Below are 16,739 nucleotides of genomic sequence, written 5' to 3'. Positions count from 1 at the left end.
AGGAAAAGCAGCTCAGATCAAAGGGTATGCAATGATCCCCCTGTATCAGGTGGACTGTTGATAGCTGTTCGCCCCTCCAAATAGGTGAGCCTATTAGTGTCTTCCAGGCAGATAGTTCCCCTCAGGCTTTTGTGTACATTTGATGTGTGAGCCCTCACATTCATAGCTTTCTTTTGGTAACCTCACAAGCACCTTGACTTGCTAGGAACCAAACTGTTGAGTTGAATTGGCCTTGCCTACTGAAACACAAGGCAGATCAAAGCAGACTTCTCTCCTACACTTCCCAGTTGAGGGCTTAGAAAGCTTTATTGTTTGACAGTTTTGAAGAAAGTAATTGAACTTACAAATGTGGGATGGAAAATCTTAGCAAAGAAGAAGCATTCTAGGAAGGACAGATTAAGCTCTTGGCATGTCAGTTGCCCCCCTCCTTCAGAATAGTTTGTGACAGTGCTTCAAGCACAGCAGGGATGAGGTTCCATGTAATGAAAGGGAGAGTCTACATGCAATCCAGTTTAAAATAAGCACTGATTGATTGCTTAGTTTTTCCAGTGCACTCAACCTGCAAGCAACCACCAGATGGGGCTGCTATGACAGGAAATCCATATTGTAAACTCTAGTCCAGGGGTCCTCAAGCTATGACCCACAGGCCAGATAGGCCTGCCAAGGTCTTTTATCTGGCTCTCCCAAAGAGAGAGAAGAAAGAGAGAGAGAAAGAAAGGTTGACTTTCATTAATTCAGTCTCTCAGCCTCAAATGAAGACAAAGGTAGGCTCCCTTTGAATACATCTTGACAAGAAAACTTTGTGATAGTCTCAACTAACTTGAAGGCACACAAAACCAACCCCAATTAAGACTATCTCATCAGCCAAAAGCAGGCCCAGACTTCCCATTGAAATACTGATAAGTTTGTGTTGGTTAAAATTATTCTTCATTTTCAATATGATATTCCTTCATTTTTTTGCACTACAAATAAGGTGTGCACAGGAATTTGTTCATTTTTTTTCAAACTCTAGTCTGGTCCCCCAACAGCCTGAGGGACGGTGAACCGTCCCCCAGCTTTAAAAGTTTGAGGACCCCTGCTCTAGTCAAACAGTTTGCTTTATTTTGAGCACTTACAAGACTTTGCATTCTAAAGCACAACTGTAAATTGAACCCAAGAAGGCATTTTGGGCTTGTTGACATTTTTTTGTTCAAATAGTGGATGTATCCTAATAGTAAGGTCAGTCCAGTTCAAATGTCAACTCGTGCATTTACATCCTTTTGAAATTCATGGCTTACAGCTCTGCAGAATTTGGTGAATAGACTCGGAGCAACTAATTTTGAAGCAAAACAAATAGACCAGCCAGTGCCTGGATGGAAGATCACTAGGAACCCATTATAAGCTTCCCAGAGTTTTATAAAAGAAGGGCAGGATATAATAAAGAGTAAATGTTTATCTTCTGCCCATATGCTTAAATGTGGTACTCCATTATGATGTACTTTCTTCCTTCAGTTATAGCATGCATGCATGCAGCCCCAACAATGGACACAAAGACACTAGATGGACAGCTGCATGCTAAACTGGGGAAGGAAATACCAATATAGAATTTATTTTAATAGATATTTTAAAGCATCATAATTTCAAGAGAGCTGCAGCAGCCTCACGAGCTGTTCACAGAGCGCCTTCACCTGATACTCTCTTGCGGGTGATATGCTCTAGGTGGGCTGTCTCTGAGGTATCCAAGTCGATCTTGTATTTGGCAAGAATCTTCAAGATGGGACGAAGCTTCAGCCACCACTGAGTCTTGGGGATGCGGTGCCTGTTGGAGAAAAAAAGAAGATAAAGCCCTTCACAAAGGAGTTATCCTTTCCTTGGCCTTGCATTCTGGCTGTTGCAGCTGCTCAACCTTTTCCAGGTTATTCCTCAAGGCCATGGGAAGTTCTGAAGATAAATAACTAGCTTGCCATAGTTACTTTAACTGGGATGTTATTGGTTAAATCTGCAACAAGTTTTATTCATTAGCTATATTATTAGTGCTCCAAGGCCTGGAAAAGATTTCTTTATATGTCAAATCTCACTGGCTTCTTGTAGAAATAAGATGTAGAATAGTGGAAGTAAAAAAAAAACTGCAGCACCTTCAAGCTTTCCATAGTTCTTTCCTTATTCTAGGGATGTATCAAAGCAGAAGAAAGTTTTTGATTCACATTTCCCAGAACACCAGTAACTTTTTAAGGGGACTTCTTTAAAGTGGGATTCTTTTGGCTTCTAACAGATCGGTTGGAAGAAAGTTATTATATCCCAAGTTTGAAGGGCTTGCTTACTCAATGACTGCACCCACAGAGAAGAAAGGAGAGGTACTTACTCAAAATCTGTCTCTTGTTTAAGTTCAATGAGAGGCTGGAAAACAAGTGCCCGTCTGCGCATGCCCAAGAGGCAAGCTGAATCGGCAGTGTTGGCAAAAATACGGCCTAAAAGCAAGCACAACAATGTTAGAGTTCTATAACTGAAATACAGCCAGCCCTTTGTTTCCATGGAATCAACCATTTTTGGGACAAATAAAGCTTTTTCCTTTTCCCATTTTACTCAGAGAAGGGGATGGTTCCTTCTTTTATACATGAGTTAAGGTTACATTGATCTATGGATAAACTGACCCATATTTTGGGGGGTCAATTTTTTTATTTAAAATTTCTAAACTTATACATGACTATGCAGTATGTTTTACAAATGTCTGGCTCAGGCTAAAAGAGAACTGATATATTTATTAAGGTTAGGCTTTAAAGAGCCGCAAAATATACCAGCATGGGCAATGCTGCTCCTTACTGGCTGCAGCCCCTTATACCACATTAACTTCTATGATGAAAACGACTTGGGAGTTGCAGGACTGCTGTGAAAAGCTGGCAGCACAATGTTAGTGGAATGGGGAAACTGCTTTGGGTTTTATTGCCTGAAAACTGATTAATGTGAGCTATTTTGAGACAGTAGTGATGAGGGCTGGAAGCAGGTCCGAAAGTTTTCATCATTCTGCAAATGCAGCATCCATGCTTTGCTTTGCCAACTTTGACACAATGAATACCCTATGAAGGTGACAGATTCAGTTGGCCCCCCTTTTCTTAAGAGATCCATACTTCACTGCTAGCAGCAGCTGGTGCTAACCTACTACAGAGCAGACCCTCCCATGGCAAGCTGCTCCTTACCATGTCTGGAGCATTCTTTGATCTTGCCAGACATCCATGCCACGGCTTTGGCACCCATTTTCGTCCCAAAGTTCCTGTCAAATGGAGTTGGCGATCCACCCTGTGAAAAGCAGAGGGAGGTAAGTTTACTCCTAGAATTGTAGCCAGAGGAATGTGGACAAGCTCACAAAGATGCTGTTAAACTGGTGGAGTTGATAAACATGGAAACCAACACATAGGACTCTGCAACGGCCCACTGAGATCAAGGCCAACAAATGCATGGAGTTCATTTTCCTTGAATTTTAAAAAAAGTTTCCAGATTCTGCTGAGAATTAATAGATACTATTTCATCCCATAAGGCAACTGCTCAGTTAAATAAATCAGGTTAGGTTCCACACTGTGGGGAAATGATGTCTATGAATGTTATACTCCTGTGGAAAGAAATAGAGGAGGCAGATTTATATTTCTGATTTCCTTCTTTTTCTTCAGGCTCAATCCCAATCTGCCCCAGAAACATGTGCAAGATGCTGCTGGAAGATACAGAGAGAATGGGAAATCATTAGGTTGGGCTGAAGTTGCAAAATGATGGCTTGCCTAACAAGCCACAATCCAGAACCATCGTTTGGGCCTGTATTGTTCTCATAGACCAGGGGTCCCCAAACTAAGGCCCGGGGGCCGAATGCGGCCCATCGAAGCCATTTATCCGGCCCCCATGGCACAAGGGCAGAAGGGGTTGGGCTAAATGACCCAATGGCATTATTATTATTATTATTATTATTATTATTATTATTATTAGAAACACAACAAGATGAGTCCACAGCAGACACTCTGCTGGCTGTTGTACTGGATCATATTCCGGACACTTCCCAAGTGTCTAGGACTGTGTGATGTATCAGCGAATAATACATGCAGGTCCCAGTAAGGTGGCCTTCTGCAGCTGGCAGGTGGGGATTTTGTCAGCGCCGATTGTGTTTAAGTGCAGGCCAAGGTCTTTAGGCACTGCACCCAGTGTGCCGATCACCACTGGGACCACCTTGACTGGCTTGTGCCAGAGTCTTTGTAATTCGATCTTTAAATCCTCATATCGTGTCAGCTTTTCCAGTTGTTTCTCCTCAATCTTGCTGTCACCTGGTATTGCAACATCAGCAATCATTACTTTGTTTTTTAACACGATTGTGAGGTCAGGAGTATTGTGTTCCAAAACCCTGTATTATTATTATTATTATTATTATTATTATTATTATTATTATTAACATTGAGTCTGGTTGGCCATCTGTCAGGGGTGCTTTGCTTGTGCTTTCAATGCACAAAGGCAGAAGGGCATTGGACTCAATGGCCCAAAGGGTCTTTTCCAACCCTCTTTTTTATTATTGTTGTTGTTGTTGTTATTATTAATATTAATTATTATTATTATTATTATTGCTTGGTGGCCAACTATAGTCCGGCCCTCCAACGGTCCGAAGGATCGTGAACCGGCCCCCTGTTTAAAAAGTTTGGGGACCCCTGTCATAGACAATGGTTTAAATACGCCACAATTTGGACATTATGAGGAAGCAGAAGCTTTCAGCCTTCTTCTCTAGTAGAAAACAGACAAACCCAGACAATGTTCACATAGCAGTGAATCAGCTTTTTGCTACACTAAAACACCCTAAACCAGTGGTTCTCAACCTGTGGGTCCCCAGATGTTTTGGCCTTCAACTCCCAAAAATCCTAACAGCTGGTAATCTGGCTGGGATTTCTGGGAGTTGTAGGCCAACACACCTGGGGACTCACAGGTTGAGAACCACTGCCCTAAACAACGAAGGCTTGTGTGTCTAGTTAGAGAGCCACTCCCTCCGGGATTTTTCTCTTGGTTAACTTGTCTTGTATTGCAATTCAACTCTTTCCCCTCATTTATAAAACTACTACTACTACTATTATTATTATTGACACAACAACATAGTATGACACAGCAAACACGATAGATATGCTGGATTTTGTATCACAAAATCACAAGTCGAACACTTCCCAAGCGTTTAGGACTGTATGATGTATTTTCGGATGATGTGCGCAGATCCCAGTAAGGTGGCCTTTTGCAGTTGACAGATTGTAATTTGGTCAATGTTTATTGTTTCCAAATGCCAGCTGAGATCTTTTGGCACAGCACCCAGTGTGCCAATTACCACCGGGACCACCTGCACTGGTTTCTGCCAGAGTCTTTGCAGTTCGATCTTGAGGTCTTGATAGCGGCTGAGTTTTTCCTGTTGTTTTTCATCAATCCAACTGTCACCTGGTATGGCGACATCAATGATCCAAACCTTTTTCTTTTCCATGACTGTGGGGTCTGGTGTGTTGTGTCCCAGAACTTTGTCAGTCTGGATTTGAAAGTCCCACAGTATCTTTGCGTGTTCATTTTCCACGACCTATGCAGGTTTGTGATCCCACAAGTTCTTTACTGTTGGGAGGTGGTACTTGTGCCATAAGTTCCAATGAATCATTTGGGCCACATAGTTGTGCCTCTGTTTGTAGTCTGTCTGTGCGATTTTCTTACAGCAGCTGAGGATATGATCAATGGTTTCATCAGCTTCCTTGCACAGTCTGCATTTTGGGTCATCAGCTGATTTTTCGATCTTGGCCTTAATTGCATTTGTTCTGATGGCTTGCTCCTGGGCTGCAAGGATCAGGCCTTCTGTCTCCTTCTGCAGGGTCCCATTCGTGAACCAGAGCCAGGTCTTCTCCTTGTCAGCTTTTCCTTCAATTTTATCAAGGAACCTTCCATGCCATGCTTTGTTGTGCCAGCTGTCAGCTCTAGTTTGTAGTGCAGTTTTCTTGTACTGATTCTTTGTCTGTTGTGCTTTGAGGAGTTTCTGATTTTTGACTTCAATCAAAGCAGGTTCTTCACTTTGCTTTACATATTCTGCCAGGGCATGTTCTTCTTCTTTGACTGCTTGTTTTACTTGTAAGAGCCCTCTGCCACCAGATCGTCTAGGCAGATAGAGCTGGTCAACATCACTGCGATGGTGTAGTGAATGATGAATGGTCATGAGTTTTCTTGTTTTTTTGTCCAAATTGTCCAGTTCCACCTGTGTCCAGTTCATGATGCCAGCAGTATATCTTATGACAGGTATGGCCCAGGTGTTTATGGCCTTGATGGTGTTGCCTCCATTGAGCTTGCTTTTGAGAATTTTTCTGATCCTTTGTGTGTATTCTTTGCTGACCAGTTTTCACATGTTCATGCTTGATGTTGTCCAGCTGTAATATGCCCAGATATTTATAGGCCTCTGTCACCAGGCATATTAGGTATATTTATGCCCTCACTTTCAATGATTTTTCCCTTCTTCAATGCCACTGTCAAACATTTGTCCAAACCAAACTCCATGCCGATATCGGTGCTATTATTATTATTATTATTATTATTATTATTATTATTATTATTTGCTTCAGCCCTACACTCTGACTGTCTGGCAGTATATATACCTGTTGCATGTGTCCCAAAACATTCTTCCTGGTGTCAAAGATGCCTTTTCCCTCCTCAGAATACAAGTTGAATATGAACTCAGTGGTATAGTTTTCATTACATTTCTCATTCCTGGAAAGAAAAAGCAATAACATGACTTGAATTCCAAAACAGAGGCTGACAAAGAAATGGCCTTAATGTACTGTGGCAAATTAGGTCAAATAAGAAAGAATAATGTGGATTTGATGTGACATAGCACTAAGACAATTCTTGCTGTTTTTCTAGGTGGCTGCCATATTTGGAACTGGAAAGGAATTTCACATAGTTTCTTGGCCCTAGAGTTTAACTTGTTTTTATATCTTACTATTTACAAAAAAAATATCTCATTGCTCCCAATACCTGCTCCTGATCTGGCTATATTTTGATTTTGATCATTAATAAGCTTTGACAAACATCATTTTACAACCTGAAAGGGCTGTTGTGAAGTTAACCTTAAATGACTCCTATTTAGCCTACACAAATGCTTTTGTAGAAATGGAGGAGACAGCCTCCATGTGATGAAAAAAAAACCCCAACCCAGAAATGAACAATTCCATTGCAAGGAAAGGATCTCGAGGTTAGTAACTCTCCATTTACTTTTCATTCTGAAATGCTATTATTATATAGAGCTGTGAAGTGTCCTTGAAGTCTGTGGAGTCATATAGAGGGACAGAAAACATTCAGTCTTTCTTCATCCTTGTAAGAAAAAGGAAATACTTCATAAGCCTCAAATCCCTTTCTATTAATAGCTGATAAATAGTACCAGGTACCTCAATATCAGACCTCTCTTCACTGTGGTCTTCATTTTTTCAGTCAGATGTGACACATTTAACTGTTAAAAGTCCAAAGAAAAATAACATCGTTTCTGCGAATTCATATGCAAGGAAGCAGGGAGAATGTGTCTATGCACAACTATAAAAATAATCTCTGATATAGATTCTGCCATAACATTTAAAGCCCCTGACGTTTTCCGGGTGGTTACGTTATGTCTTCTGCATGGAAAGACATGTTAGTTAGTACCAAGATTATTAGTAGTTTGGGCAAGAAGGAAGGCTGGAACATTGCACTGAAGCCTATGATGTTAACATTAAGACTGTGAGGTCTGTTGAAAACCAGGAAAGGGGTTTATATATCTGTGGAAAGTCCAGGATGGGAGAAAGACCTCTTGTCTGATTGAGGCAAATGTTAATGTAGCAATTGACCACCTTGATTAGCATTGAATGGCCTTGCAGCTTCAAAGAGTGATTACTGCCTGGGGGAATCCTTTGTTAGGAGGATTCTAACAACTACCATGTCAGACTACACAGAGAAGCCACTGAAATCCACAAGCATGTGGACAATTTTAACAGAAAGGAGGAAACCATGAAAATGCACAAAATCTGGCTACCAGTATTAAAAAACTGTTAAATCACGACAGTAAATGAAGAACAACACTCAGAAAACAGAGAAATTCCAGACATGAAACAATCAGGGCCAGCTAACACCTCCAAACAAAGGATTCCCCCAAGCAGGAAGCAGGCAGTCTTTGAAGCTGCAAGGCCATTCAATGCTAATCAAGGTGGCCAATTGCTACAAACAGACAAGAGTTCTTTCTCCTACCCTGAACCTTCCACAGATATATAAACCCCACTTGTTTAGTTTTCAACAGATCTCACAACCTCTGAGGATGCCTGCTATAGATACAGGCGAAACGTCAGGAGAGGATGCTTCTGGAACATGGCCATACAGCCCGGAAAACTCACCAGCAACCCAGTTGTGTAATACTTTATTGTTCACTTAGTTTTGTATTATCTGCAGGTGGGGGATGAAGGATCCTTTCAGGTGTTGGATTGCAGCTCCCATGGTCTCATCAGCTAAGGCTAATAGGAGTTGCAGTTTACCACATTGTTCCCTTGCTTAGTCTGTGGATAGCAGCTTTCTGGGGTTCTCAACAAGGGCTTTTCAAGGCGTACTTAAAGATGCCAGTGGTTCTCAACCTGTGGCCCCCCAAGTGTTTTACTCTACAACTCCCAGAAATCCCAAGCCAGTTTATCAGCTATTAGGATTTCTGGAAGTTGAAGACCAAAACATCTGGGGACCCACAGGTTGAGAACCACTGCTCTATTCTATGCCTCATCTCTTCTCCACCATTGAGCCACAGGTTTTCTCTGGGTCTGGGAGGTTGCATCCCCCTACACTCTGTGGATCAGATAATCCTTTTTAATAGACAAAATATTCATAGCTTCTTGAGCATCTGCAAAGGGTTTTCACCTCCAGGTCACGGATAGTGAAAGGATCTTCATAAATGTAGGCTGCATCAGCTCCAGCAGCCAAACCTGCCATGGTAGCCAGATAGCCACAGTAGCCACCCATGGTCTCAATGATGAACACCCGCCTCTTGGTGCCAGCTGCAGACTGCTTGATACGGTCACAAGTCTGGGAATTAAATAAATAAACAACATGTCACAGAAAGACGGCCACCTCTCTGAATGAAGACTAAAGAACAACAACACAAAGAAGACTGTATGGGGAGCATTCCTCTAGGATCCCTTCAAGAGGAGATAAATGTAAAGCATGCCCATGGTTTGCAAATAGCATGTCCACAGCTGAAGGACCAGCCTATGCATGGAGTGATGCAGAAGACTGGCTGCTTGGGTTACAACAACTCTGAACACAACATCAGTACTGAATTAAATTTGCACTAGTAGTGGGATGACAGTATTGATGACTTGTTGAAGACTTTCATGGCCAGGATCACAGGGTTGTTGTATGTTTTCTGGGCTGTATGGCCGTGTTCCAGAAGCATTCTCTCCTGACGTTTTGCCCACATCTATGGCAGGCATCCTCAGAGGTGGTGAGGTACCTCACCACCTCTGAGGATGCCTGCCACAGATGTGGGCAAAACGTCAGTAGAGAATACTTCTGGAACATGGTCATAAAGCTTGGAAAACATACAACAAGCCAGTATTGGTGAGGTTATGGGTCTCCAACTCCTGCTAGTTGTCAGAAATATAAGAGATTGTGTAAGGAACTGAAACACTGTCCTTAATTTTAGCTTTCTCCTGGTATTATCACTTCTTCTAATGTTGACATTTGTATCAGGGTGTCATTCAAGACTCATAGAATCCTAGAATTGCAAAAGACCACCAGAACCATCCAGCCCAACCCCTTTCTGTCGTGCAGAACACTCAAGCAGTCTCCGCAGATGGTCCTCTGGAAAATGAGGCTCTTTCAGTGAAGCTCTTACCGACGTGATGGTGTTGAGGGCTGTGTCTGCCCCAATGCTGAAGTCAGAGCCAGGAATGTTGTTAGAGACGGTGGCAGGGATCACACAGATTGGGATGCAGAGCTCTTCAAACTTGGCTCGGCCTTCAATCAATTCCAGGCTGCCAGTGAAAGCCTAAAGAAATGAAAAGAGACCAAGGGATTGTTTGGAGGGCACCTTCACATCAACTTTTTGAAAGAAAGATCAGAATCTTTTTTGGTGACCTGTGGCATCACAATATCAATACTGAAACCGGGCTTGGTTTGAATTGGGGCCACTGACTTCTTTTTAGTGTATTAGTGTAGACTAGGTGGCTTTTATTCATCCCACAGAGTACACTTCACCATTTCCTACAACCAAAAACATGTTCTGATCATTTCCTGGTTTTGTTTTTTAATGTTTGTGGTCTTTTTAATGTGTGTTTGGGGATAATTTATTAAGTGGGGAGCGGGAGAGAATGCTGTAATTTTCACATACCACCATAAAAAGTCTCATAAAGCAAATGGGTTGCACAATTCCCACCCCTGCTTCTTCTGATCCACAGCCAAAAATTAGCACACGCTGCCTGGGAAAGAAGTTTTGTGGAGCTTGAAAACTTGCACATTCATGCATCATGTTGTTAATACTATAAGTGAAGAATGACTGACTTCTTTATTTATTCCTTTACGTTTTGTCCATAATTGCTTGAGACATACCTCAAAGCCACCAATGACGATCAGGCCATGAATATTAAAATTGGCAATTGTGTTGCTGATTTCCTCAAAGTATTTCTTGGGCAGTGTCCTGTGAGTGAATAAAAATCACCAGAGAAAATCAATGGCACCCCTTTCTTTGTTTGACGTCTTACAGAAAACCCTAATATTGGCGCATCCACAACATGATCCTACGATTTCTAATCTGCTTCCAGTCAATGTTCTCTTGGAAATTTGGGTGTTTTCAGCTGCTTCAGTTCATGATCTGAAAGACACAGTTCATTCCTGATATAGCCTGTGCTTTTAAGGAGACCATAGAATCATAGAGTTGGAAGAGACCTCACGGGCCATCCAGTCCCAACCTCCTGACAAGAGGCAGGAAAATCGCATTCGAAGCACCCCCGACAGATGGCCATCCAGACTCTGATTAAAAGCCTCCAAAGAAGGAGCCTCCACCACACTCCAAAGTTCTTCCTAATGTTCACATGGAATCTCCTTTCCTGTAGTTTGAAGCCATTGTTCTGCGTCCTAGTCTCCAGGGCATCAGAAAACAAGCTTGTTCCCTCCTCCCTATGACTTCCCCTCACATATTTATACATGGCCCTCATCATGTCTCTTCTCCATTTTCTCTTCTGTAGGCTAAACATGCCCAGCTCTTTAAGCCACTCCTAATAGGGCTTGTTCTCTCTCTGATGCTTTTCTTCAATGACACTCATCTAGATTAATTCTTTCAAATAAGGCTCCACTGGGGCTAATTCCGCTGTGAATCAGAACAGATTATGATTATACACAAGCCTTCAAAGTTAGAAAATCATGCTAACTTGGAGTTTCAGCTACTTTGGGGTTGCTGTAAAAGTCAACCTTATGTATAAGTTGATGGCAGGTTTTGGGGCCAAAACTATAGACCCATGGATAAGTCTATGGTCACTCCACAAAGAGTGGATCATGTCAGTGCTACTTCAAGGGGCCAGCTACACTGCTGCCACCTTTTCAAATGTTATGGTACAGTATGATCTTCCATTTTAAAAAGGAGCATCTCCATCCCTGCATAGACTGCAGAAGGGGTGGTGGTGGTCTTTTTTAAAAAATTCAGATTTAAGCTACTGTACTCACATTGAATCTTGGATGAGTTGACCCGTTTTTGTTTTTTTTTGGCACCTTTTGTGACTAAAATTTCTAGGCTTATACATAAGTTTATAAAGTATTTGCTTTAAAAAATAGCCCTAACACAGAGTTACATGTGACTTCCAACATTTCTATGTCCTTAATCATTTCTCTGTCCTCCGTCTCAATACCTTTTCGTTCCAAGGCTTGATCCACCCCTTCCAGTCCAGCCACCAACTCCACTCCATCCAATTTCTTCAACCTAGAAAAAGAGTGATTGGATGATAGGGGCAGGCTGATTAGGGGAAAGGCTCAGTTTCCTAAAGGCAAATCTGTCACAGCAAAAACAACAAAAACCCCTGTGATACCCTCAAAATGAACACATTTGCAATGGCATGACACAAGGATGTAGAACCAGATTGCATTGGCAGGCTGGTTCTTTCCCAGTTCCTATCTTGGCAAGAAGATGTAGAGGCCTTAACCATATTTCCAATACCAAGAGGATGCAATGACTCCTGATGTATTTGTTTTCCAGATTGCTGTGAGTTTTCCAGGCTGTATGACCATGTTCCAGAAGCATTCTCTCCTGATGTTTCACCTACATCTATGGCAGGCATCCTCAGAGGTTGTGGGGTCTGTTGGAAACTAGGCAAGTGGGGTTTATATATCTGTGGAAGGTCCTTCTGTGGAATGCCTTTGAAGCTGCAAGGCCATTCAATGCCAATTAAGGTGGCCTACTGCACCATTCAAACTTGCCTCAAGCAGAAAATAGTTCTTTCTCCCACACTGGACCTTCCACAGTATATGTATAAACCCCACTTGCCTAGTTTCCAACAGACCTCACAATCTCTGAGGATGCCTGTCATAGATGTGGGTGAAACATCAAGAGGGAATGTTTCCTATGGTATGGAAAAACAAAAACCGGAAAAAAAAAATTGGCAACCACTTCCTCAGATCTGCACTTATCACAGCTACCCATTCATTCTGGCCATGAAAGCCTTCAACAACATATTTGTCTTCCCTTTGCTTTTTCCATGTGGGAAAGCTAGCACTTTAGGAGTTGACTGAATAGGATTGGCTCCCACTGCTTAACTTCCCAGGAATATTCTGTCTATTCTTTGGGAACCAGCTGAGTCCTGGACTGCAATCCCTTTGGGGCATCACACCAGTATATGTCCTGGCTGCACTAAAGCACAAGGAAGTATCTAATAGCCCTTTTGGCAAGCAACTCCCCATTTCCCCATAGCACTACAGCTTGTGGACATAGCTCCGCTGCTGCCTCAAAATTGGAAATATCTATTGCAACAGCATGGAGTTTAAAAGCCAGACTGTCTGAACTTCTGCCTAGTTGTTGTTACTATTATATTTATTTATACTTCACATTTCTTTCTCGAAAGCAGCTGTTAAATGCTAAATAACTGCTCAGACTTCATCTAGGAGTCAGCCAGCTCTCAAACTGTAACCTTCATGCAATGGATTTTCCCTTTACTTTCTCAGCCAGAGAAAGGGAAAGGGAAAGCTAAATCAGTTCTGGAAGCCTCATCTCCTCTTTTGAGAAGACATGGCGCTTCAGGATGGGAGAGGGGCAATTTGGAAAACACAAATGAGGGAACCTAGTAGACTGAATTTGGCCTGTGGACTGGAGACAATCTCTTCACGGGCATAACTTTTCATTCACGATGGCCCACTTTTGACAACTGGGGTGTTCTTCGGAGTTCCAGGTGTGTCTACAGACACAATTTCTTCCAAGAAAGGCAACATTCCAGGCATCTGAATAAGTGGACTGGCATTTGTGAAAGCTGATGCTAAGTAAAACGTGTTAGTCAAAATACTCTCTGTTGTCTGTCTTCATTGCAATAGACTAGCTTAGCTACCTGCCTTCCCAGATTCATATTCAGTACAAATAACTGCAGCATCACGGTGCATTTCTGTGAAACATAACCAAGCAGCTGTTTGAGAATGGCAATGCAGAAAACATGACTCTGCCAAACAACAGCACAACTATTGTGAAAGAAAGAAACTTTCTTTGTAAAATGAATAAATCAATGAATGGATGGAATTACCTTTCCTTCAGCAAGGCCTTCAAACCCATCATGCACAGCCAGCATCCTGTGGCCATGGATCAATCCGATTCTAACAGTAGACCTCACGGCTGCATTCATGCCAGCTGCTGGTGCCCCCACATTCATCACCGCCAAATTGTAGCCACTCTGCAACGTAGAAAAGGATTGGGACAAACTGAGGAGAGAGAGGGTCTCAGACATACAGTGCTCCACTTCTACAATACCCTTGTTTTAGGAGCCCTGGATCACTATAAAGAGTCATTCTCATGGATAGACACACAATCACAGAGCCAAGCTGGCCCAGACTTTGTGCAGTGTGAGGCAGCTGCCTCTGGCCACAGACTTGGTGTGGTGTTGTGCTTCGAGTGCTGGAATAGGACTCTAAGAGATCAACGTTCAGAGAAATACAGAGAAATGGAAAGTGGTTTCTTACTTTTTCCCACTTCTTATAGACACATATAATGAAATCATACATCTCTCTCTAAAACTACATCACACTTTTCTTCATATTACCAATTCCCACTAATTCTCAAAACCAACAGCTATTTAGTGATTTCCATGTTTATTTGCCAAAAGACAATTAGGGGTTTTCAATCATTTCAAAATGTCACTAAATGCTTTTTCTAATTAAGTGCCAGAGATTCTTCTCTTGACAAAACAGGGACCATATTATTACAATAGAACTTGGAACAGTTAAATTTTGGATTATAATGTCCAGAGTTTCCCCTGCCAATATATAGTCCAGAAAGGTAACTTTCCCAAACTGTGCACTGAGCTATGATTTTCCCTTAGTTTACAAATCATCCCTTCACCAATTCCTACCTTTGCAGTGGGTGGGTGCACATGAGCCAAGATCTTGTAAACATTCCAGTTATTCTGGAAACTCCTGTGAGAATAAAATGGTCATGGATTAACCTCATCCAAAAGGAAGCCACACTCTGTTCCCTCAAATCTCTTGATGATGAGCAGCATCTAAGAGACTCGGCCATGAATCCAAAATTCCCTCATTTAAATCTTAACCCAGTTCAGAAATTAGGCACTCTCTCTCCTATTTCCACTAACCTACATGACAGAGTTATTGTAATAAGAGAAGTAAGTGAAGCACTGGCAAGTGTTATGTATATGTGAATTACAATGAACTATTGCCTATCTGTTATTCTCTTCAGGCACCAACATCCCAAACAAGCATTTCTGCTTGTTTCCAGAGCTGTTCCTAAAGTCCAGGGGATTTTCTGGAGCAAAAGACTGTGCCAGGAATTAAGCTTTGAGAAAATCCCTCTTCACACACAGTGTATACTTCTTCCAGGGTCATTCTTAGCTTGAGGCAGAGTCATTAAAGAAGTTTTTAGATGTTGAGACTTGTAAGTTGGGGATGTATTACTGTTGCTGTGTGCCTTCAAGTACTTTCTGATTTATAGCAAATCTATCATGGTGTTTCCTTGGCAAGATTCATTTAGAAGAGGTTTGCTTTTGCCTTCCTCTGAAACTCAGAGAATGTCACTTGCCGAGGGTGACCCAATGGGTTTTCACAGCTGCGTAGGTATTCAAACCCAGGTCTCTCATTGGGATCCAGCACTCAAACCAACTGTCTCTCAACCATGGTATGTTGTTGTTGATTATGATGATAACAAAATGTATTAGTGTATTTTGATTGCCATGAAGATAGACTAAGGGCTTCTGGCCATGCTGTTTGTAAAATTATGGGAAGTATAATTCAAAAACATAGCTTTACTAAACTCGGGGGGAGGGGGGGAGCCCACAACACACAATGGCTCAACAAGGTGGCATTTACATTGTATCTTCCCTCACCTTCCTCTAAGTTTAAGAGATTCATCAAACCGTCCTTCATTCATTGCTGTTGTGACATCCTTTGTCTGTTGAAAGAAAAAAATTACAACCTCTTAGAGGGTAGACTTGATGGCAGCTTCGGCTGACCAAACTACAAAGTTTAGAAATCCATAGCATGCAGCCATTGTAGTTGAAGTAAAATCACAGCACTATAATGGTGCAGTGTGAAAGAACCCCCCAAAAGAAGAAAGACACCTGTGTGATGTTTTTGCCTTGGCAAAACAAATTGACCATATGCTTTGTGTGCATGTGTGTTTTGGGAAAATAACGTCTATTGGTTTGTCAGAAGCATCAAAATGTCTTCGTCCAGCCCTGAATCAACACAGCAGGAAAGGCAGAGCCAAGAAATACTCACCACTTGGACACACTCCATGAGAGGAAGGCGAATGGCTTGGTTACCCGAAAGGCTGACAACACATGCTGGGGTATCTGGGGTTCCTTCTAGTAAGGCCATGACGGCTTCCACGCCCATCCTGCTTCCCTACAAGATTCAGAACAGAAAGGTCGGATACTACTCCTAATGTTGGTTGAATCTTGGGGAATTGTGGAGCCTATGCAGAATTTAATTCCAGGTGAGATCTGCTTCACAAGCACATCCTCTTCCTACTCTTCTCCCTTTCCATGAACTAGGCCCCATCTACACTGCTACATAATGCACTTTGCAACTGTATAATATGGTCAGTGTAGATTTGTTTAATGGGGTTTAACTGCATTGAATTGCATTATACAATTCTACACTGACCATACAATGCAGTTCCAAACTGCATTAACTGGCAGTGCAGATAGCTGTCTGGTTCTTCAAGCAGCAAATCACCTGCTCGAGTGAGGGTTTTCTAAGGTAATGATCTTTTTTCTCATGGTTTCTGTTGTATTTTTTAAAAATTATATTTGTACATATACTGCCATTGTTTTTAATCCGATTGGAGACACTATGACTATGTACCCACAATGACAGAATGGGGTGTACTGATCTGTTTGTTCTTCTTAATAATAATCCTGGAGCCTCCAAGATGTGGTTGGACTACAATTCTAGCAGACCTAACCACCATATGCCCAAGGTGAGGAATCCTGGGATTTGTAGTACAAAAAGTAATCTTGTGGCACACATGATTCTATCTCTCTGATAAATGAATGATCACCGTGGCTAGTATGTTAGTCTTC

General features: G+C 42.0%; 1 protein-coding gene across 3 annotated transcripts in view; it reads right to left on the bottom strand.

Moving 5' to 3' along the window:
* Positions 1-287: 287 nt before the first annotated feature.
* Positions 288-16,739, bottom strand: part of pfkm (phosphofructokinase, muscle) — a 61,315-nt gene continuing 44,863 nt past the window's right edge. For all 3 annotated transcript variants that reach the window (XM_003227828.4, XM_008121206.3, XM_062971587.1), the window contains exons 11-23: positions 15,934-16,059; positions 15,540-15,604; positions 14,553-14,616; positions 13,731-13,877; positions 11,859-11,929; positions 10,567-10,654; positions 9,854-10,006; positions 8,878-9,042; positions 7,398-7,459; positions 6,609-6,720; positions 3,174-3,273; positions 2,342-2,447; positions 288-1,798 (exon numbers count right to left, since the gene is read on the bottom strand). In XM_003227828.4, coding sequence (XP_003227876.1) covers positions 1,651-1,798; positions 2,342-2,447; positions 3,174-3,273; positions 6,609-6,720; positions 7,398-7,459; positions 8,878-9,042; positions 9,854-10,006; positions 10,567-10,654; positions 11,859-11,929; positions 13,731-13,877; positions 14,553-14,616; positions 15,540-15,604; positions 15,934-16,059 — 1,407 coding nt within the window. In that variant the 3' untranslated portion in view covers positions 288-1,650. The remainder of the gene's footprint in view (positions 1,799-2,341; positions 2,448-3,173; positions 3,274-6,608; positions 6,721-7,397; positions 7,460-8,877; positions 9,043-9,853; positions 10,007-10,566; positions 10,655-11,858; positions 11,930-13,730; positions 13,878-14,552; positions 14,617-15,539; positions 15,605-15,933; positions 16,060-16,739) is intronic.

This window comes from Anolis carolinensis, chromosome 2, assembly GCF_035594765.1.
Source record: "Anolis carolinensis isolate JA03-04 chromosome 2, rAnoCar3.1.pri, whole genome shotgun sequence".
NCBI lineage: Eukaryota > Metazoa > Chordata > Lepidosauria > Squamata > Dactyloidae > Anolis > Anolis carolinensis.
This window is presented reverse-complemented; position numbering and strand designations above follow the sequence as displayed.